The sequence below is a fragment of the Aspergillus oryzae genome, chromosome 2, assembly GCF_000184455.2.
Source record: "Aspergillus oryzae RIB40 DNA, chromosome 2".
Taxonomy (NCBI): domain Eukaryota; kingdom Fungi; phylum Ascomycota; class Eurotiomycetes; order Eurotiales; family Aspergillaceae; genus Aspergillus; species Aspergillus oryzae.
The window spans coordinates 2,398,536-2,421,205 of record NC_036436.1 but is presented as its reverse complement, the minus strand read 5'-3'; the positions used below and the strand labels follow the sequence as shown (position 1 = coordinate 2,421,205).

The window sequence follows — 22,670 nt, the reverse complement described above, 5'->3', positions numbered from 1 at the left end:
CTCTCTTTGACTACGCGCCAGCAGTCTGAGACAGTATCCTCGTCTGCTTGGCCATATCCTTGTCGACGGGCTTCTTTCTCTTTCTGTGTTGTTTCCGTCGCTCCTTTTATCAGGTTCCCAGCTTCCGGCTACGTCCCACCTTGCTTAATTGGGGCACCAGCTCCTGTTGTTACTGCGAATCGACAGTAACTTATAACCCCGCGGCCGAGAAATTGGCGCCTTATACTACCGTGGAAATCGCCTGGTGTAGCTTATTGTCCCTGCTGGGCTGATTGTGCAAGGCGGACTTTCATTGGCCCCCAAGAATCAATTCAGCTGCACTCTTCCATCATTGGGGTCTGGCTCTCTTTTTCATCCCAAGTGACAAAGCCTGAAAATTGCTTGGTCTGAGAGGGTGGCTTATGGCAGAAAAAAAGCGTCACGGTGCCGGAGTTAGAGCGTCATCGCAAGGAGCTTCTGGTGCCACAGGTCAGGGAATGGCCGGAGCTATGGTTCCTTTGGAGGTCGCTTTGAGCGGCGCAATCGGCGCACGGTAAGCAGCTACTTGCTCTAAACTTCTGTCTTCTGTGGCGCCTTTCAGAGAACATGATACTCTTTGAACCGAACACCGCTTTGTACAAGACAGCTGCTAACTTTATTGTTATCGCAACAGCGTTCGCATCACTACCGCCCCGGTCTCCACGACAATCGAGGGAACTTTGTTTACAGCATGCCCAATCACAAACCTTGTTGCTATCAACACTGCCGCCGACACTAAGCAGACCGCAGGCGATTATCGTATCATCCCGATCTCGCGTATACAGTCCTTCCAACTTCTCTCCCTGGCACCATCATCCAACAGCGCGGAAGGACCTTCTTTTGCTGATGCAGTGCCACCTGTCCATGCGCTCGATATTCGGGCTCTGAAGGCTCGGGAGGCCAATGCAGTTGGTAAACTGCAAGAGGGTGAGGCGAAGCGTGGCAAGGGAGTTACTCGCGAAGCCCAGGATATCTTCGATGCATTTAGCCGCACAATGCCCACAAGATGGGATGGACCAAGCATAATCGTGGCCGACGCAGTGTCAATCGCCGCGCCGTACCGTGTAGACGACTGTCAGCCCTTGGTGGCTGGTGACACAGCTGCTCTTGCTAGAGTGCGCAAGGTGGTATGTGACACTCTTTTACTCCTTTCGCTGAATTCCTTACGCAAGTAACGCTAATTACAAGTAGCTTGAAATGGAACGTAAGAAGATCGAGCTGCGTAACGCTAGTGCGACAATTGGTACAGCCAATGCTTTCTCGCGGTCGGCTTCCGCAAAAGCCTCTACCAACCCGAACCCGTCTCCAGGACCCGGAGCTGCTGGACCAAGGAAGGGTGGTTGAATATAACGTGTCCGATTAACTGCCAAACTGAAGGGACTCCTTTCCATATAAGTTCGCACGGGATGAAACTACCCATGAGCGCCACGCCGGGAAAGGGGACTATCGCGGCAGAGGGAATGCTCACATAATCCCTCCATGTGAAGCATACTAGAGGTCATGCGGAGCTACCATTTTAAGGAACCATGAGGAAGGTACACGTGATATAAACGAAGCAGGGAATACTTTACTATCTAAGTGAGAGAATATGCGGGGTTTGCCGGTGCTGGGATACAAGGCTGCCTCCTGTATGCGTCCTGTATAACTGCAGCTCGGGAATGCGTTGCATCGGATGCGATGAAATGGTGTTGGATCGGAGCCTTAACATCTGTTTTGGCTTATCCATTAGATTTACCCTTAGAAACAGATCTTCATGAATGAGATGACCGACTTGCAATTTTGTTTTTTCAAACCTAGGATAACAGAAGGCATCACAGTCAATGCTGTTAGATTCAACCTGTACCAAAGGAAAACAGAAGAAAAAACTGTAGTAAAAAGCACACCCTCCCTGACGCAATCACCCAAACCCCTCCAAATAATTCCAACATTAAAACACTCCGTAAAAGTAATATAATTAACCCATCTCCATAACACTAAAACAAAAGTCCCCCAACGATCACCATGATCTTCACACGCACCCCTGCAGCTGTTCCTTCCCACTCACCCTATGAAGACACTAAAGCCCGCGCTAATGCATGCATGGAGCCTGAGTGCCGACAGCGTGTTACCCGTTTGTCTGTCCAGGGAAACCACTCTCAACATTAGATAGATGGGTTTCTGGCAAGTTGGACTAATATAGGTAGGTAGGACAGAAATGAGGGGAATTCAGGTAGAGTGCTATTCTGGGTATGTTGTTTTGGGAAGGATGGGTTATGGGGGGTTTAGAGGGCGTGTTTTTTTTACTAAGAGTACCTGGGTAACTAGCTTTGGGTTGAGGGTTGTTGTGGTTTGTAGTGGTTTTAGGCTGGTTCTTATCTGTGTATGAGGGGAAAGATTGAGGGGTTAGGTATGGTTCTTGGTTAAGGTATTGGACGTGTCGGGGTCCGTTTTTCATAGTAGGGTGTACTGTGTACTGGGACTTGTGATGTTGATTCGTCTTTTATTCAAGGGTTTCCTTGATCAGGCTCGGGAGCTGGTTTCTATGGTTGGTGAGATGTATAGTCGCTGTTGGGGAGTTTCGCAGGTATAGGGGTTATGGAGGTTTACTTCTGGAGTTGAGCAGGTGGTTCAGTTTGGTGCTTGGTAGGGTATGTGGTAAGAAGTGACAGACATATCATGTTTCTGTTGTTACTAGGAGCGTGGGTTAATGATTTTGTACATTTGACATGTGAGTTCAATTCAATAATTCCCCGGTGTTGACCATGAGACACACGTTGTACTTAACCTTCTTTGTGAGGTGTACTGTGGGCTTTCTTTAAGGGGTATATCTTATAAATGCCCGGACGATCTTGGGTAGACGACACTATGGCTCTTTGTAGCCCCGTCCTGCATTCATTTATACCGGATTGTTCCTTGGTATGTCCGGCTCATTGGTAATTGCTAGTTTTTGTCAAAATGAGCTGTTTGCAAATGTTATGTACTTACTCTGCCGCCGGGCTGAGCCCATGCAGTATAGTTGCCAGGATTATAGCCGAGAAGCAAGGCGGAAAGGAAGGCTATTGCCCATAGTCTACCTAACCTTGACAGCATGCTGCAGATTAGATGGAAGCGGCTGGCCACGAGTTTATTGACCTATCGATTCGGTTTTATTTGATTTCATCTGGTTTTCTATCTTTTTTGATTTGCACATCGGCTGCCGAGCGGTGCTCCAGGGCAAAAAGGGAGCATGGCCTGAAGCTTAACAAAACCATTGTCGTCAATTGACAGGTCGAATGAGGTAAGCACTGCTGCTTAAGCTTGCAAGCTGGAGAAGTGCGCCGAGTCCCTCGGGCGAGCGAACCGGGGAACGGCATAAAAGTCAAAAGATAGGTTAGTAAATGTAAACCAAGGTACATTCCTTGCTAACAAGGGGACACAGGTATGCATGTTTACCACGGCATCATCCCCCATTAAACTTGAGTTTCAAAGTGGTTTCAACCAGGGAATGAACCAGACAGAGGCTGAAGATGAATGTCAATTGATGAGGAATGTATAGAAGTGTTGCGATTGAATACATCATCCTTCCTCACAGCGAATGCAAGGGCGACCATGCCAAACTATGACACCAGCGGGCAGGATACCTGGGACGCATGTATAATGACATGATTGATGGTTATCCTTGCTGGCGGCGTTCTGGGCGATACTTGTCGAGACGACCCGTGGTGATGGAATCACAACATCATCAACCATGGGACCCTCGGGTCAGATATGTCCAAAGCATGGGAGATCGTACCGATCATATGTCATTGTCTGGAACCCAGTGGGTGATTCCTTGTGGCGAATCACAGGCGTTGTCGATCGGGACGGGATCAAATGGACTAAGAAATTGAGCCGGTCCTTCGACGCCAAGAAGTCGGTGTGCAACGAAGATGGAGTTCAGGCCAAAAACTGATGCCTAATGGGAAATCGTGTGTTGGCGGAAGTATTGAAAGAAAGGTCACTTGCAACAAACCACAGTAAATCCGGTGTATCTCATTCACCCACTCCAATAGTCGACCTTTCGTTGAACCTTCGGTCGCTGGCCCAACCAATGGCGGGATCGACAGTGCGAGGATATCTCTCTTAAGGCACCGACAGACAATAAATGGACGACCCCGGATCGTCCGGAAAGGGACCCAAAAAGAGCAAAATTAAATTAGGGGACCCAAATCTCTGCAACCCCCGCTCCAACAGACGAGGATTCCCGGAAGATGAGAGGTCCAAGAGCACGATGCCAAAGAAGACCCTGAAGGATGTGTGTGATCACTATCAAAATCAGTTCTAGTATGAAGTTTGTTGTATAGTTTACGAGTAGTTTGTTTGACCCCTCCTCTTTTTGTTTTTATTGTTATTTACTCTTATTTATTTTTTTTCTTACTTCTCCGAAGTATACTAAACGTACCCCTGTTTGAGTTGCTGTTTGGATGACTCTTGCTAAAGTGTTAGTGCAGTGGACTCAAATTCAAGACGGACGTTCTGGTTCGTATTCGCATTGATCAGTGGCGGTGGTGGAGAGTAAGATTAAGACCGGGAAGGAAAGAAAGTGGATTCAGCGATAAGTCAATAGGTCATCATAGTCTAATATTTTCATACCAACAATGCCGACAGGAATAATTTTTCATTAAAAATTCAGGAGAGCAGGTCTAGTTCGGGTCTAGTGTCACTGCTTTGCTCTCTTTCAAAAGCCAAAAACTAAACTGACTGCTGACCTGCAAATCGACCAAAACCACTGCAACTCCTTTCCTTTTTGTTTCCTCAAACCCCGAAATTTCCATGAAAAATTGACACTCCTTACAATACATACACATATACATATACATACATACATACATTTCCTTTTCCTTTTTTTTTCCCACCGAGTCTGAAAGGCCGTTGCGCTGCTGGGCGATTGCTGTCGCTGTTACTGCTGCTACCTATCTTATGCTTCTTCCTATCGGTCGCCCTTGCATGCTGCTCCACGGGCCTTTCTTGCTCCTTTGGTCCTGAATTCCTTTCCTTTCCTGTCCCTCCCTCCTTTCATTAGTTCCCTTTTCGCTCAGTTTCATCTCCTTTGACACCGATCCGGGCCAGCCCTGTTGATTTCCTCACCGATTCTCCTCGTTCCTTTCGGACTTTGTCTGCTCCCCTTCCGTGTCCATCCTCAGTTGCTGCGACAATTGAACGTTGGACCACGAGTGTATATTTCACGTTGATCTACCACTGATGGAGTCATTTACATTCTAACGAAAACTTTCTTTTTTCTCCCCCTCTAACCACTTTCCTTGTACTCTTTCACCCCCCCTGAAGACCCTCCCCTCTTCCAACAAGCTAGCATTCCAGGATGGGTCTATCTCCCTCGGGAAATCACCATCGCCGGCGGAGCTCAGTGCTCACGGCTACCGGGGGCCCTTCACAGGTAGGCCCGGCCGAGCAGAGGGACGATAACCCAAGAACCAATGCCGACCCTGTCAACTATAAACGGGAAGAACAGAAAGCCGCCGAGGACGCAGATGTGTCCGACCTCTCGTCGATCGCCGAGAGCTCCGAGGACGACCTCCAAGATGATGAAGAGACCGGTCTTACCGCAAAACAGAGACGCCAGCGACGGCGGCGAAGAAAGCAACGGAGACAGTTGGATGCTCGGATCGCCGGGGTCAAGGGTTCCCAGAGTGATGTGTTCTCGGTTGGATTGGCGGATCGAAACGTGATGAGGAGGCTGTTGGTCAACGCAGGGTTGATTCTGATGTGGTACTTCTTTTCGTTGGCGATATCAATCGTGAGTACCCTGGTGCCCCTAGGACATAAGATGATAGCATTCAAGGAACGTGACACAACTGACCATGGCAATGTGTGTTGCAGTACAATAAGTGGATGTTTTCCGAGGATGATGTCGTCTTTCCCTTTCCGCTATTCACCACCAGTCTACACATGCTTGTCCAGTTCTCACTATCATCCTTCATCTTATATATGATTCCTTCGCTGCGCCCGCGGGCGCCTTCGTCATCACCGTCCGGATCACCTATGAGGCAGCAAGATGGGTCCGAGAATAGTGTCGTATCCAAAGTATTCTATTTCACACGTCTCGTTCCTTGCGGTGCAGCAACTTCCCTTGACATTGGCCTGGGCAATATGTCGCTAAAATTCATCTCTCTCACGTTCCTTACCATGTGTAAATCATCTGCTCTCGCATTCGTCCTACTATTTGCTTTCCTCTTCCGCCTAGAAACCCCGTCAGCCAAGTTGATCGTCATCATTGCTACAATGACTATCGGTGTCGTCATGATGGTCGCAGGTGAGACTGCTTTTAACGTTGTTGGCTTCCTGCTCGTCATCGCATCCGCTTTCTTCTCGGGCTTCCGATGGGGCTTGACACAGATACTCTTGCTGCGGCATCCAGCTACGGCTAACCCTTTCTCTACCCTCTTTTTCCTTACTCCCGTCATGTTTATCTCCTTAATCACTATCGCGCTGGCCGTGGAAGGCCCATCTCAGATTGTTACGGGATTCGTCGCTCTCAGCGACGTCCATGGTGGCATGTTTGCGACCTTTCTCCTCATATTCCCGGGTATCTTGGCGTTTTGTATGATCTCTTCCGAGTTTGCACTTCTCAAGCGTTCATCTGTCGTCACATTGAGCATCTGTGGTATCTTCAAAGAAGTGGTCACGATAAGCGCGGCAGGTGTGGTGTTCCATGACCAGCTCACACTCATAAATATTGTGGGTCTGGTAATTACCATCAGCAGCATTGGTTCCTACAATTATATGAAGATCTCCAAGATGCGTGCTGAAGCTCGGAAGGGCACGTGGGAGCCCGAGCCAGATTCGGACTCGGAGACAGAAGACTCCGATCCCTCCCGAGGTCGCGAAGGATATCACCGCGTTGCGAATCCGGAAACAAGTATGCTACGCGCTTCGTCGGATACACGTGACGGTCAAAATGTCAACATTACGCCTGCCGATGATTCGATTCTTGGTCGGCGGTCATTCCGGGTTCGAGCCAGCGGTGCCAGCAGCAGCACGCATGGGCTTACCATTTCTACCGCTAACTTAAGTGACCATGATAAAGTGTACTCGCCGCGAGTCTCTGCCCCATCTCCTTTGAAGTCAGCGCCACCGGTCGTGGTATCTGCCGAATCTGAGCTACATAGAGCGGGGCGAAACCTTGGTACGGGAAGTCAGCTTCAATCGTCGCCCGAAAGAGCGTCCTCTCGAGAAAGGCGTTAGGCTGGGTTATTACCTCGCTTTAACCGTTCTTCTATATTCTATCGTGCTGGACGCCACTGGAATGGCTCGTCCCGCACTTGCGCTTTCCCCCTTCCGTGTCCTAGGGTCACCTGGCTGTTTTCGGGCTCATTCCGATCAAATCAGAATGAACAGGTGGAGGGAACTATTTAGACACTTGGATTTCGAATTCCCAAGTATGATATTGAGGCATAGTGCACTCATATCTTCTTTTATATCAGTTGAACACTTCAAGGAAACTTGGCTTGAAGTGCCCAAGGAGTCTCGCATATATTGGCAGAATCACTCATATAGACAGCGATTTGTGTGATACCATGTTTACTGTATCTTCCATTGAAACAGCAGGTGTATCTACGTTTTCCAGCATTTGGGCCCTATTTTTGTGGCTTCGAGTTCTACATACACAATACCCACTTCAATTACAATTCAGGAACCAAATTATCCTGAACGACACGCACTTCATTAGTGGTTCTGCAGCCTGCTGCTTTTGTAGTTGGTATTTTTGCATCAATTTGATCCAGTAGCGTATGAAGTTATATCACACGCCATTACGGAGTACACATTAGTGTAATCAGGCAGAGTATAAATACATTGTAGATAAGTCATTTGTGCTTTCAGGCTGTGACGATCATAGCTAGTTGCACGCCGTTACTCGGTGTGACTTTGACATCCCTCATCTTCACTATCATCATTTGAAACCTTTTTGTTTGTTTTGCCCTTTTTCCCTGCTCCGTTCATCATTTCCATCATGGTTTTCTGGCTTTTCTTCCCCGGACTCTTGGTTTTCTTTTTCTCTTCGGCCTCTAACTTTCTCTCGTATTGATCCTGCTGTTTCTCTCGCATTTCGCGTCCTTCTTCAGCTAATTGAGCTTCAAGGGCACGGAATTCTGGACTTTCGGGGTCCATCCCAATTAGGGATTCGAGGAGTTCAATCTCCCGGGCCCAAACGGAGGGATCAGCGACAGTAGGCTCCTTTGCACTAGCCGGTCTTTTCGGCTGTTTCTTCTTCTTATTTTTCGGAGTGTCGGCCGCGCTATCGCTGTCTTCTTCGCCACCTTTCTGCGCGGAACCCTTGGATATCGCGGATAATGGTCGATCGATGGGCGTCTCAAGAACCATAGGCAGACCCTCAAAGCGGGGTTCGTTCATGACATTGTGGAAAGCTCTAAGGCCCAAGAATCCTGTCCCAATGTTTGCATGAAGATCACGTTTGCTACCCCTCGGTGCTTTGGAGTCGTTTAAGTGAAGAGCACGGAGATGCTGCAGACCTATCACGTCTTCAAACTCCTTCATAAAGGCTTTGAATCCTTCTGGCGAAGCGAGATCATATCCTGCCGCGAAGCTGTGACAGGTATCAATGCAGATTCCGATGCGGGGATGATACTCTTGTGGGATCATGGCGAGGAGATCGCGGAATTCAGTAAGCTTGCCGCCGATTGTAGTTCCGTGGCCGCACATCGTCTCAAGAACAGGCGTGACTGTTGACGTAGCGGCAAGGGCATTTGTTAGTGCTTTAGCCAGTCGTGATAAGGCATCGGAGAAATTGCTTTGATTTGCACTTCCTGGGCTTTTTGCTCGGTTAGCTTCAGTGTGATGGGAATGTGATTAAGGTCGGTTGGTACTTACTGGAAGTTGTATAGGTTGATGCCGAGTGCTTCACAGCGACGAAGGTCATCCAGGAAAGAATCGTAGGCTTGCTTTGCCTTGGCTTTATCTTCTTGGGCCAGGTTGACGAGATATGAGCCGTGAGGAAGGATATGCTTTGCAGCGTCGTATTTGTTTTCTATGCATAGACGGCGGAAATTATCTCTGTGGTCGTCTTGCAGAGGTGGGTTGTCCCATTTCCTTTGCGACTTCAGGAACAAGGCAAATGCGTTGCCGCCAATGTGCATACTGTTGTTGATGGCGTTGAAGACGCCTTTTGCTGCACTGACATGGGCGCCTACGCACATGCGCAGCCCTTGTGTCCTGGCTCTCAAGGGTACCATTTCTGATTCCTTTTCCTTCTTCGTTTTTCTTTTCTTCAAAACTGTTCCTGTCACTGTCGTCTTATCATCTGCAGTTTCATGCTTCGTCGCACTTTCTTGGTCAAGCTCTGTCCTGACGGTGACCTTTACTTCCTCCTTGACCTCTTCTTTCACGGAGAGAACTACACCGTTTTCGTTGCTTTCTGGCGCACCCGTCTGAGACTGTCCACTCTGCGACTTTCGTCCTCTGGGAGCAACCTTTTCTTTAGTCGGTGCAGAAGTAATTCCTAGAGCTTCTGTTGATTTGACACGTTTCGATCTCCTTAATGGGGATTTCGGCTCGTGGTTGTCCTCAATCTTTCGTTTGGTAGCTCCAGGGCTTTGAGGCGAGCGCGGTGGCGATTGAGAGACAGCACTGGTCGCCGCTTTACGGGATCCACGGGGAGGCATAGCAGCGTTGTTTGGGCAAGTGCTATAATACAAGTAGCCTTTGATTCCCCTGGCGTCAAGAAGCTGATGAATATGTCGACCTTCCTGATAGAGGTGTCAATGGAAGAGAGATTATTCTGCCGGTTTCAATGACGCGGTTTGCGCGTAGCGTGACGGGAGACCGCCACAAGCCGCACTGATAAGTAATGGCCTTAATCGGTCGCTACACTAGGACCTGTTGAATGCACTAAAGTAGTGTCCATGATCCTGGTTTGGATATCAGAGATGTACAAAGTGTCTAAATTGTGATATTGATTTTCTTGATTGTACAAAGGCCATTGGGAGTCAGGTACCTGTGGTTTGTGATAGTTACAATGCTTACCAAGCTACGTATCAAGGTACAACACAGGTTTAATTGATGAAGCGGCGTACGAATGAGAATTAGAACATCAAGCTTTTATTTAAATATCACCGAATGCCCCAAGTATCCACAAGGTCGAGACTGTCTTATGGAAGGTTCCTAGAGCCAATATTGCCTCATATGGCATAACTCCCACGTGACTCGTTACCAGGACAACAGAGGAATCTGTTTATCGATAAACTCGACAAAAAGAATCTCCGTTCCTTTTCGATCCCCTCCGCCAATTCCAGACGACAATCACCATCCACGACCCTCCGACAAATCTTCGACAGCGACCTTTTCCTAGTGATTTTCGGACTTTATTAATTGATTTCCAGATTAAGTACTCTGTAATTCGCGTTTGGACGCTATATAATCAGCACATCTTGCCGCCATGGCGGCCCAAGAAGAAGTCGTTGACTTCGATATCATCGAAAACCAGAAAGAGAACATCCAGTCCTTACCTGGTGGCCGCTCAGCAAGGGAATTAGCCCGTATATTTTCACCAAGAGGTACAGAAGACAAGCTATATTCACCATCACCAAACGACACGAGGACCGTCAACGATGCCATCAGACAAGATTACGAAGCAGAATTGCAGGCAATAGGAGAATCAGACGACCCACTTGACATCTACGATCGTTATGTGAAATGGACATTGGATGCATACCCTTCCTCACAGGCAACTCCTGAATCGGGTCTCCTCCCATTACTGGAACGGGCAGTGAAGTCCTTCCTCACGTCTCCCCACTATAAGAACGATCCTCGCTACCTTCGGTTATGGGTCCATTACATCCGACTTTTCTCCGACTCACCAAGAGAAACTTTTGCATTCCTAGCACGGCATCAGATCGGAGAAGGACTCGCGCTATTCTATGAGGAATTCGCTTCCTGGCTCGAAGGCGCGGGACGATGGACGCAGGCGGACGAAGTGTATAGGCTTGGTGTCGACCGCGAGGCCCGGCCTGTTGAGCGACTAGTTCGGAAGTATCGTGAATTCCAACAACGCTATGAACAACGAACACAAGATAATGGACCGTCATCCCCTGCACTGCCCGCAGTCCGACCGGCACTGGCTGCCAAGGTGGACCCCTTTGCTTCGGCAGCAGCCCCATCACCGGATCCACAGGCACAACGAGCAGCCCCAGCTGCTGCTGCACCGAAGACCAAGTCCGGTAAACCGAAGATGGCCATTTTCTCTGACGCTGACTCGGCAAGCCAGCCTGCTGTCTCTGGACAGACTAGGGGATGGGATAGTATTGGGTCAATGAGCGACCGCCGGAAGGAGAACAAGGTGGAAGCGAAACCATGGGCGGGAGAGACTCTTAAGGCAGGAAAGAAGCCTGCTCCGAAGGAGAAGATGACCATTTTCAGGGATGAGGTGAGTAACGATTTTCTACCTTTTGCTTTGATTTCCATATATTTACGATCACAGGACTAATTGGTGGCATGAACCCGGTTTGGTTTACGATTATGTGTATGCAGTCAAATCAAAATTCACATTTGAAAGAATCAATGCAATCCAAGCACGTTCCAGAGCATCGCGTAAGGGAAGCGGTAAACCCGCGTACGGGAAGACGAGAGCGTGTTTTCGTCAATCTTGATGCAGTATACCCTGATTATACAAACCCCAATGTTGAAGTCAGCTTTGAGGAGCTGCGAGCCATGCGCCGTGGTTGGATGGACAAAAAATGGCGACCACAAAAAGAGCCTCTGAGGCAGATATCTGGCAATGAAAACTCGGCTGCAATTGATCCAGCCAGAGCACTACCTGATGAGTTTAATGAGAAGTTGACTATGAAGGACGCAGATATTTCGGCGCAGCAGCAAGCTCCGGAATCAGATGCCCATCATGAAGCAAAAGCTGGTAAAGCTCGGAAATTGAAGCTTCGTGAAGTTAAACAGGAGACGCAGACGGGTAAGACTGCTTTGAATAAACTCGATTCCTGCATTTCGTGGTAATACTAATCGTTTGCACAGTCAAAATGAAGTTCGACTCCCCGACTGGAGGCAAGATTCGTCGCAAGAGCACAGCCGAGCCAACAATGACGATTCATACTCGCGCCGCAACGGACGAGATCTATAGTATCTTCAACCAGCCACTCAAGGCGGAAACAGAGGCAGCCGAAAGTAGCGACTTCGATGATGATGACTACACAAGCGCTGGGGAGAGCACCGTAACTGGACACATATCGGCTGCTTCGAGCGATTTTGGTGATGATGAGAATACATTTCACAAGCCCTTTGATGAAACTGTTGGGGATGGATTTGACGATAACACACGAGCTGAAAGTGTTGTGGACGGTGAATGGACACAATTCTCTGCAGTCGACGATACGGCCGGCCTTCGCTCATTGGGCGTCGAGTCGGTGTCGCAACACCACACAGATGAGAGGGACAGCATCGACGGCGATGATTTTGAAGACAACCAAAACCGACAAAGATTTATCCCAGAAATGCCTGACGATTACAACCCACCATGCGGCCCATACCGAGACCCAGCGATAGTTGCCCAGAATCGCTTGCCCTTCATGACACCTATCGTAGAACAAACTGAGTATTCCCTTGCATCCCTGACAGCAGCCAGGAACCACCTGTACAATGCGAAGACTCCGTCCAAGCCTCAGATGGCAGATCTTCTGTCAACGCCACTGATCGATGGAACACCTCGCCAAGGAGATACTACGATTGGCTTGCCCGAAGATGTTGCGCTGAGTCCGACTGCAAAGAAGGCATTGTCTAGTGTCAAATCAGCCTCCCCTTTCGGCCGTAAATATCGACAGGGACCAATCATTCATGATGCACAATGCAATCCTACTGACAAAAAAATCCGGAACACCATTCTCTCAGCCTTGGACCCACCACTTGCGACATACGCTGGATATCACGGTCATACGGAGACAGATGCCCATTATGCTTCTGACATTCAGAAGTTCATGAAGGCTCAGCCAAAGCGTTCCCGAAGCGGTGACGAAGCGTCATTTGAATTGCCCATCCTTGAGCTTCCTGGTGCAGAAAGAAGCTATATCATCCGGCGGGAGCTTGGAGCCGGTGCATTTGCCCCAGTATACCTAGCGGAGAGTATCGATAGCTTGCCCGCCGATTCTGACGATGAATCTGAAGATAGCAACAGTGGAGGCTCGCAGCTTACCTACAGTAACAGATCAACACGGCGCAAGCCTCGCTATAGCTTTGAGGCTATCAAGATGGAAGTCGGTCCTCCAAGCCCATGGGAATTTTACATGATCCGGACTGCACATGACCGCCTGAACCAACGACCAGGTTTGTCGCGCGCGGTGGACAGTATAATCGATGCTCACGAGCTGCATGTGTACAAAAGGGAAAGCATTCTTGTCGAGGATTATCGCAGCCAAGGAACCTTGCTGGATCTTGTCAACCTTGTCCGAAATGAGCAAGTCATAGGTGGCGGCCACGGCGAAGGAGGCCTAGATGAGGTCCTTGCTATGTTCTTTACCGTGGAGTTATTCCGTACTGTGGAAGCACTTCACTCATGTGGTATACTCCATGGCGACATCAAAGCCGATAATTGCCTTGTGCGCCTCGAGGAGAAAGCAGAACCTCCGTCACTCATCGATCTTGGAGATGAGAACGCCTACGACCCACGCGAAGTGCATTACTCCCCTCGGGGGTCATACGGCTGGCGCAACAAAGGCCTTTCACTTATCGATTTTGGTCGTGGCATAGACATGCACGCTTTCCAGCCATCCGTTCAATTTGTTGCCGACTGGGAGGCCAAAAAACATGAATGTAACGAGATTCAGGAGATGCGGCCATGGACTCACCAAATCGACCTCTACGGACTTGCAGGCACTGTCCACGTCATGCTCTTCGGAAAGTACATCGAGTCATCCCCTGTTCGCCAAAGTGAAGGTGCACCTCCCAATGGGCCTCGAACGTACCGAATCCGAGAATCTTTAAAACGGTACTGGGAGCGGGAGATCTGGAACGATGTCTTTGATCTTCTCCTCAACCCTAGTTCAGAGCGATGGGTTCAGATGGAGCTGGAAGGAAACAACAACCCCGCTGCAATGCTGTTCGATGAGAACACACCCACCTCGCCCATCCTCCCCGTTGTCAACTCCATGAGATACGTCCGAGAAAAAATGGAAGCATGGCTACTCGCCAACGCGGAGAAGAAAGGCCTGGGTCTCCAGCTCCGAAAGCTTGAGGCTATCTTTAACGAGAGAAAGAAAAAGCTAGAAAGATCATGATCTGCCTCCGCTTGGCTTGTCTGTCTCTCGCGCTTTGTATCTACAACCTGACGATTGCTTCATGATCCTCTATACCCCCTTGTTTTCACTCCAGCGTTGGCGTTTTGGTCGATGTTCTTTTCTTGCCTTGTACTTAACCCTCTTTCTAGTCATGGCTGCATACCTTTTTAATATTCATTATAGCATTTATGTTGCAGATTGACACTTACGATTAATCGGTATTCAAACTTACTTGATTAGTCAGTCCCTCGCCTTGCTACCATTGCATAAAGTCACTTGTAGCCAACTAGTCTATACTTCGTAGGACTATATATTTCCTTTCCCTTTTCTTTTCTACAGATTATAGGCTTAAAGGTTAGAATGTACTTAGAGGATTAGGTTGATGACACGGATAATATCCTAACCTCCCCGATATAGCTACTCAGGAATATACCGACTGGCATTAGTCACGAGTGAGTGGATGGAAGGAACGTTCTAGCGCGGGGGTATACAATCGTCTATCATCCTGCCAGAAGGATGCCCCTCACCCCTTCATAGTATGCCGAGAAGACAGGAGCAGCATCATCATAATGATTGGAAAGTGCAGTTGGAAATGTATCCACGTAACAAAGTAAGAACTTCTAGATTGCGCCCCGGTAGATCACTTCTTTTTTAGACGGTGTTTAATTGCTGACGTGGAATCCACTAACTCAGCCTTGTGTGGTTTCTCGGCTTCCAGGGCTTCTTCACCGTCAGTCCAATTTGAATAGTGAACCTTCAGAGTCAGTCACCCTGCCTTGTGAAAGCCACAGATAGATCTCCATGCCTGCGACCGGGAATATCTACTCGTGGATGATATCGCACAGGAACATAGAACTAGAAGAAGACGAGCACGGTGACACGAAATGGCTGCTGGTTGTTGATGATACTGAACGCAGCGCCTTGGACCTCGCCAGAGATTCTAATACTACGCAACGGCAACTGCAGGAGGCGGTCCAGCTAGAATTCAAGACGTTATGGGATCAATTTAATCTGTACCACACCTGGTCACTCACAGAGGCGGCCAAGCAGGGCGATTTGTTCGCAGTACAGCGCCTGGTGGAGGCTGGTGCCGAGATTCATATGCAGAGTGATCGCTCAGAGAACAGCTACTCCGCAGTCCGAATAGCGGCTCGTAAAGGACACAACCTCGTGGTCCACTATCTACTGGACGCGGAAAAGGATAGGCTCTCCCGCCATATATATACCCCGGAACGACTAGAGCGGGCAGTACGAGATGGAATCCATGAAGAGGTAGCGCGAATGATTCCAGAGCGGGATTTCATCTCGCGATCGTTGAGCGCCAAGAACGAGGCCTTGTGAGGCAGCTGGGTGTGGGAACTTGAAGCTTCTTCAGTTGTTATCGGCAAGTGGGGGTCAAGTCAATGCCAGACCAAATTACCGCCCATATATGACCGCCCTAGAGTCTGCAGCCCAGGGAGGTCATTTGCCGTGTGTGCGATATCTCCTGGGACACGGTGCTACTGTGACTCCCCAAAACTCTCATTCTTCGGCACTAAAGCGAGCCTCGGCCGGGGGCATTCCCGACGTAGTGGATACCCTTTTGCAAGCAGGGGCAGGGTCAAATGATGACAATGCCCTCCATGCAGCAGCATTTGGGGGTCATCTGGAAATTTTCAATCGACTGGTGGATACCGGCGCCGACATCGATGCAAGTCACGAGTACGAGAACAGCTTCCGAGCAGGACATCTCACAGCTCTACAGGAAGCAGCACGCGGAGGGCATCTGAATGTGGTTGACACACTTATACGGAAAGGTGCCGATGTGAATGCGCTACCTCGAGGCATGACCGCACTGCAAGCAGCGGTCGCCAGTAATTCCCCAGAAGTGGTGAGGTATCTGATTGCCGTGGGTGCCAATATCAATGCTCCCGCTGAAAAATGGGGTCGCACTGCTCTCCAGAAAGCAGCCGAGATAGGTAGCATAGAGATGGTGAACATGCTTCTTGATGCAGGGGCAGTAATGGAAAGGTCGGCACACCAGAATGGGCGAGACGCACCCGCACTGGAGTTAGCGATCAAAGGTGGACATCTTAGCGTGGCGGAGACCCTTCTTCGGAAGATGGATAGAGCGGGAGAACAAGAGCAGAAGTATCTCTGTGACCCCTTAACCCTGGCGTTGCATGCAGCCGCCTTCGAGGGCTACGAACACATTGTTCGCCGTTTATTGGAAGCTGGAGCACCGATATTGGATCTAGACAACTCAGACCTGGTCCCTCGTACTGCGTTCAAAGGACACACTGGGATTATTAAAATACTTCTTGATGCTGGAGCGGAGATGGATTCCTCCCGACATTCTCCATACTCCGGAACCGCTTTGCAAAGAGCCGTGGCTGGTGGCCACGTGGAAACCGCTCGCTTGCTTCTTGAGTATGGGGCCGACGTAAACGCTGCCCCAGCGAGAGTCAAATCGCCTTTGCATCTCGCGTGTCGAAATGGAGATGTAATCATGGCACGTATGCTATTGGATGCGCGAGCGAACTTTCGCGCGGTGTCCTACTCTGGGAAAACAGTGCGCAGATCGGCCGAGAAAGGTGGCAGCGTCGAAATACTGCAATTGCTCAACATGAGGGAGGCTCTAGAGCCTTCCGACGGGAACAAAACAGAGATACTTGACGTGTCCACTATAGCCAAAAGGGGACTATGTTCAACCTGTTCAGGATTACCCCTAGAGGTATTCACTAGTCCAAGGTGGTTACGACGCTATCATTCCAATGCCTTCTGTTTCCACCCATCGCTGGTATCCCTCGAAAAAAGTGCTCGAGGTGGGTGCCCTTTTTGCCTCTTTTTCTGGAAACGGTTGGGCATCAACATAATATCGATTCCTCAACCCAGCAAAGTCCGTTTATTCTACGGCAGGAGGTCCACCGACGACGTGGCCAAGATGTTGAGTCAGATAGACGAACCATATCCCAAAGATATTGAAAGACCGCGAAGTGAACGCGCAGACTTCCAAGCCTGTGTAGAACCTTTTGACGGTAAACATCAACTTTGGTTCCTACATCATGCTCTAATGTTGACTGATGACGCGCAGGAAAGGTCAAAGCACTCCCAGGCAATACCCAGTCTGCCGAGACGTACCAGCAAATTGTGACCTGGCTCCAACAATGCATCAAGGACCATCACGCATGTACCGTAGGCTCCAATGGTCGTTTCTTGCCTACCAGGCTGATTGACCTGACGGACTGGGGGCGCGGGAAAGTCGTGAAACTCGTTGAAAGCAATAGCATTCATCGCGACCAATCCATCCCGTATATAGCCTTGAGCCATCGGTGGGATGGGCAAATCACCGCTGCGGCGTCTACAACATCGGATAACTTTATCCCACGGCTTAAGGAATTGACTCTTGATACGTTGCCGCGCAACTTTGTGCATGCGATGGAAGTGACACATCAGCTCAAGATCAACTATCTTTAGGTTGATTCGCTCTGCATTCTCCAGGATTCAAAAGAGGACTGGAATCGAGAAGCAGCCCTGATGAGCGATGTGTATCAAAATTCCTACTGTACAATCTCGGCCCAAGCGGGCCAAACCAGCTTAGAGGGGCTTTTCCGTTCGGGGGACATACAGAATGACTCGGTCGAATTTCGTTGTAGCTCGCAGGACGGCCAGTCGTCCAAGATGGTTCGTGCAGTGAAAACCCAACCATCATGGGTCGGTCTGCTCGGGCAAGGTCCGTTACAAAGTCGCGGCTGGTGCCTGCAGGAGCGGGAACTGTCGCCACGAGTATTACACTACACTCCGTCGCAAGTTCTCTGGGAGTGTCGCGCATTCAAAGCATCGGAAGGCTGGCCTGAGAGGGATATCTCCAGTGAGCTTTCCGAGGGCTACTCCGGATATAACCTCTGAATACTCGACCGCATCCAGGCACTGGATGCTCATGAGGTCTACACCTCGTGGTTAAACACCGTCCGGGATTACGCGTCTCGCAGTCTGACAAAATACGAGGACACGTTCCCCGCCCTCAGTGGCCTCGCTCGCATCGTGCATGGATATATCCACTGCGACTATGTGGCGGGCATGTGGGCCGCTGACTTGCGAAGGAGCATCGCATGGGAGCCCGGCGAAGACCCAAATGCCGACTCCTCAGCCTCCCGACATGCCACGTACGTTGCTCCCAGTTGGTCCTGGGCGTCGGTGATAGGGACGATCAATTTTGAAGAGGCCAAGACGCTATCTCGGGATATATCCGACGAGACTGCTGCCGTTATTGACGGCTGGAGGATCACGCATTTGACTCAAGACCCCTTTGGCCAGATCGCAACGGCAGAATTGCATATAACTGCCCCAGTACTGACAGCGGTTCTTGATTACCACTCAGCTTCCTCGGATTATTACCTTCGCGGACCCCACGACACTGGAGGTAAGTAATACGGGCGAATGATCTTTGACGTCAAGGCCGAGAGCGAATCACTGCAAGTGGTGTGGTGTATCCCTCTTTTCACCAGTGATGTTAGGGGCGGTATTGGTCTGGCCCCAGTCCCCGTCCAGGGGCAGGAACACACATACCGACGGGTAGGACATATCTGGGAGCTGGGAATGTCTCATTTTCAGGCACTGGAGAGACAGAGTATCGTCCTCATTTAATCGGGATCATTGGATTGAAGATCAAGAGCTGATTTTCATGTTGATAGACTTCAAAATGATCATTGATTTGTGAATCTAGTGATAGACCAGTAGCCACTTTAAATCTTGTAGGGAGGGAAATACTGGGTCTAACCAAAACAGAAGAGCGGACATCGGCACGTGGAAGCATCACGATGGCGGCTTTCCACTCCTTTAGTTTCTCAGTAATACACTATCACACTTTCAGGGCTGTATTGAAAGGACCTCTCAAAAAGCCATTTTAATCCTCGTAATTTGTTGGAACATGGGCTTTCTACCTCGTCGGGCAGGAATTACAATTTGCTAGTGAGATCTCAGGAAACCACTAACCCTAACTCACCTGGGTCACTGACTCAACTTCTCTTTAGTGCAAGATACGAGATATGAGAAACATTACAAAACATCTACCAAGTTACAATAATTTAGAAAAAGCAACAATGCCAAGGGAAAGAAGACTGTAAAAGAATGATCTCATTTCAAATATCAAACGCTCAGGTACTTCAAGACATCGGCTCATCCCTCATGTCATCATATCAAAACGTCTGGTTCGGTTCGGTTCATCTAAAGAATGCAAGATGCAAGAGAGTTGAATGAAAATGGAAATAAAACTGAAACTGAAATTGGAGCAAGAGGAGAGGCTAAAGGTGAATGCAAGGTAATGCGATTCTTTCAAAGATGGGCGAGAGAAAAGTAATCAAGAGATTGGCTTCGTTTAAATTGATTTCAGATTTTCTCGGGATATATGAGTAAGTAATATAGGTTAGTCGGTCTGAGTTGAATGGTTGAAATGCAATCAATGATGGAAGATGAATGAGAATGTAAAGAAAAGAAAAATGAAAAAAAGAAAAGAGAAAAAAGAAAAGAAATTTCAACTGAAAAACAGTTTAGTGTAAATCAATCAGACTGGGACTGAACTGAACGCTGCACAAGGCCGTAAAAACGCTTTCGTCACTCAGCAGCATCATGGTCGTTTCGTCTATGTCGTTTCAATCAATATCGGCGTCTCTCCATTCCAATCATCACGCATGCTGAGAAAAGATGCAACACTGCTCATCATAAGACAAAACAAACGGCGTGATGACTTTAGCAAATGTTGGTGGAGGGGTTTCCAATGGGATATAGAGGAAATGGGAAAGATGATGACGGTTCAAAGATAGACTTGGGTGGGTGGTGTTTTTTATTTCTTTTTTGGTTTTCGGTTGATATAGTCTGTATTCTGTCGATGTATCTGGTGTGTTGAAGAGAGTGAATTGGTCGGTTTGGAGAAAAGGAAATTTAGAGAATGTATGAGTGCAAGTTCGGTGGAACCCCAATGAAACGAGATCGGAGAAAATTGTCCATGTAGCATAGAGCATGCATGCTATCCAAGGTGGTCGTACATTAGGTCGTTCGAGATCCGATGATGCTGAGAGATAGTAAAGAGAGAAAAGAGAGTAGTCGATGTTATAATTTAGGAGAAAACGGAAAGGAAAACTGAAGTTCTGTCGATTCGGTTGAATAGTCGGCTAAAGTTGACTCGCACATCTGTGTCCAGCTTTGAAATATAACGAAGCTATTTTGAACACATTGCAATTGCCATGCAGTCCGACATCAAAGTAGCATAGGGCTTGCACCGGACCAGGGATAGCCCAGATATCAAAGGTAAACTCGAAAATGTCATGGCTTTTGGTTCTTTTTGGTTTTTTTTTATCATTTTGTGTCGTTGTTTGTCTTAGATTGTAAGAGCAGGAGAATGTTGTTCTTTTTTTTTGTTTCATTTTTGTCTTTCAATATCATTAATCGTTAATGCCATTTCTGTCATTATTTCGCTTGGCCTCCGAAAGCCAAGTTGCTGTAGATCGTCCAGGTCATTAGTCAGGGAGTAATTCGAAGTTGACGATAATCAGGACAGATTCATCAAGACAGGCTCTTAAACAGCCAAATGCGCTGGGGCAAAGTAATACCAGGCTTATTGCCTTGAGTAAGACATGTTCAAAATCTGTCTCCGGATCCGCTCTGCATCCGATAGACCAGGTTCAGTTGGATCGTATGGCAGAGTATTCGACGTTCCCTGTCCACCAACCTGAGTTGTCTTTCTTGCCTGAGACAGAAGTCCACGTGCAAATGGCTCCGAACGGGACGGTGCATGCCTGATAAATCTGGCCGGCGAATCGCCAGCTCGTCTAGGTGGGTCGATCTTGAAAGGTGAGCCAAGTCGTTTGATGGCCTCCCCGCTAAGGTTCCGCAGGTGAGGAGCGGGCTTCTCCTCGCGTTGGCTCTCATCATTTCTAGATGATGACGACGGCGGGGAAAAGAGCTGATCAAGGCCTCCAGAATTAACTGAACTCATCGTGGCTCCACGGTTTCGAATTCGTACGCGACGCTGGCCAATGTCATTGAGTTTTCCTTGTCGGAAAAGCTCCTCTAAGCTTTGTCGTGTTTCTTCATCGCTCGGTGATTCCGCGGTTGCCATTGAATCGCGAGCGATATTACGGTTGTCCGCGTTCGTGAACAAGTCCATACGGGGAGGTGACCGCAACCGAGAGCCTGTAACATGAATTGTTTCTCTTCGAGCTCTAGGCGTATGGCGTTGGGCTCGTTTCCTCGAGTTATTGGGACCCCACGTGTGATAGGTAAACGGAGAGCCCAGTCGTGGTGCCATCTCCCGCTCATCAAAGCTAAACGGTCTATTTGCAAATGGGTCGACCGCGCCATGGGGAGCGTTACACGGTACGGGCTGACTGAACCATTCGCCACTGTTATTACTCGGTGGTTCCTCCATTGCCAACTGTGTTAGGGGCCCAGGAACTGAGCTAGAGACAAGAGATATGCCCAGATCGCGTGTGGCGTAAACTGCCGAGCTACTTGTGGGGACCTCTGCTTGAGACGATTCTCGCGACGAGTGAGAAATCATGTCCAAGGCAGGTGTCGGGCTTCGGGACATCATCAGTCTTTGGTAATGAGGCGCGATACAGAATTTCCTCTTGCACAAATATTTTAATCTCCTCCTGGTCGACGCCTCCGATCTGGGCCATACATTCTTTGGGGTGTCAGTCTTTGGAGTTGGTGTTGAGTTACCGCTCGCAAATTGTTGCGATGCGGAAGGGAGCTGTTTTGTAAATCTGCAACGCATTCTTTCCCATGTCTTCTTTGCCTCTCGCGCTACTCGGTGAGTGACCCCCAATGGCGGAATGCTTCCCGGTGTCATTTTGAAGGGGGTGATTGTAGGATCCTGGAGGTAAATCTGATACGTATTCCATAAGTGATTGTCCATATCCCTTGTCCACCGTTCTCGAGTCGGGGCTTTGTTCCGCCGGCACTTAGGCACTGGAGTTGATTCCACGTGTTTTGGTTGAATTTCAAGGAAAAATGGATCGAAGCTATCGCTTTCCAAGCTCGTACAGCTTCCACCCACTGAGCGCCGGGAGGCAAATGTTTCAATTGATGAAACTGAAGAATCAGAACAGGCGGAGCCGGGGCGTTCGATGGCCTCTCCTATAGTCTGAGGATCTTCCGTAGACCAGTCTCCCGTAGTCTGATCGACTGGGGCTGCGCGGATCTGGGCAGGTGGGGTCTTTAACGCTACGCGATCCCGCGGAGGGGCCAAAAAGCGGTCATTGCTTGTGGGTATGGATGGGCATGCCTGAAAGTCTGTCGCATCGTGGGAAGAAGAAAATTCGATGGACGGCAGCGGAATATCGGAGGGGTTAGGGTGGAAAATCTTGTGATCATATTCAGCCTGCGCAAAGACATCTGTCCCTGAGCGCACGCGGGACCTGCGCA

At 49.0% G+C, this 22,670-nt stretch overlaps 7 protein-coding genes across 7 annotated transcripts; 6 read left to right on the top strand and 1 right to left on the bottom strand.

The window, feature by feature from the left end:
• Window positions 1-488: 488 nt before the first annotated feature.
• Window positions 489-1,362, top strand: AO090003000120 (anticodon-binding domain-containing protein; the record flags this gene model as incomplete). Its single annotated transcript, XM_023234744.1, has 3 exons — window positions 489-532; window positions 653-1,145; window positions 1,210-1,362. The coding sequence occupies 3 exons, from the start codon at window positions 489-491 to the stop codon at window positions 1,360-1,362; spliced, it is 690 nt and encodes a 229-aa protein (XP_023089837.1).
• A 2,758-nt stretch (window positions 1,363-4,120) lies between these two features.
• AO090003000119 (putative nucleotide-sugar transporter) lies at window positions 4,121-8,721 on the top strand (the record flags this gene model as incomplete). Its single annotated transcript, XM_023234743.1, has 4 exons — window positions 4,121-4,270; window positions 5,327-5,770; window positions 5,854-6,892; window positions 8,534-8,721. The coding sequence occupies 4 exons, from the start codon at window positions 4,121-4,123 to the stop codon at window positions 8,719-8,721; spliced, it is 1,821 nt and encodes a 606-aa protein (XP_023089836.1).
• Window positions 8,722-10,426: 1,705 nt separating this feature from the next.
• On the top strand, window positions 10,427-14,264 carry AO090003000118 (putative checkpoint protein kinase (SldA); the record flags this gene model as incomplete). The annotated part of the gene is made up of 3 exons (XM_001819296.1): window positions 10,427-11,413; window positions 11,518-11,950; window positions 12,013-14,264. The coding sequence occupies 3 exons, from the start codon at window positions 10,427-10,429 to the stop codon at window positions 14,262-14,264; spliced, it is 3,672 nt and encodes a 1,223-aa protein (XP_001819348.1).
• Window positions 14,265-15,065: 801 nt separating this feature from the next.
• Window positions 15,066-15,605, top strand: AO090003000117 (ankyrin repeat domain-containing protein; the record flags this gene model as incomplete). Its single annotated transcript, XM_001819295.1, has 1 exon — window positions 15,066-15,605. One exon carries the CDS (start codon window positions 15,066-15,068, stop codon window positions 15,603-15,605), a length of 540 nt encoding a protein of 179 aa, XP_001819347.1.
• Window positions 15,606-15,693: 88 nt separating this feature from the next.
• AO090003000116 (ankyrin repeat domain-containing protein) lies at window positions 15,694-18,187 on the top strand (the record flags this gene model as incomplete). Its single annotated transcript, XM_023234742.1, has 4 exons — window positions 15,694-17,281; window positions 17,338-17,554; window positions 17,900-18,114; window positions 18,171-18,187. The coding sequence occupies 4 exons, from the start codon at window positions 15,694-15,696 to the stop codon at window positions 18,185-18,187; spliced, it is 2,037 nt and encodes a 678-aa protein (XP_023089835.1).
• Window positions 18,188-18,291: 104 nt separating this feature from the next.
• Window positions 18,292-18,890, top strand: AO090003000115 (uncharacterized protein; the record flags this gene model as incomplete). Its single annotated transcript, XM_023234740.1, has 3 exons — window positions 18,292-18,409; window positions 18,466-18,666; window positions 18,784-18,890. 3 exons carry the CDS (start codon window positions 18,292-18,294, stop codon window positions 18,888-18,890), a joined length of 426 nt encoding a protein of 141 aa, XP_023089834.1.
• A 1,966-nt stretch (window positions 18,891-20,856) lies between these two features.
• AO090003000113 (uncharacterized protein) lies at window positions 20,857-21,360 on the bottom strand (the record flags this gene model as incomplete). Its single annotated transcript, XM_023234739.1, has 1 exon — window positions 20,857-21,360. One exon carries the CDS (start codon window positions 21,358-21,360, stop codon window positions 20,857-20,859), a length of 504 nt encoding a protein of 167 aa, XP_023089833.1.
• Window positions 21,361-22,670: the final 1,310 nt, after the last annotated feature.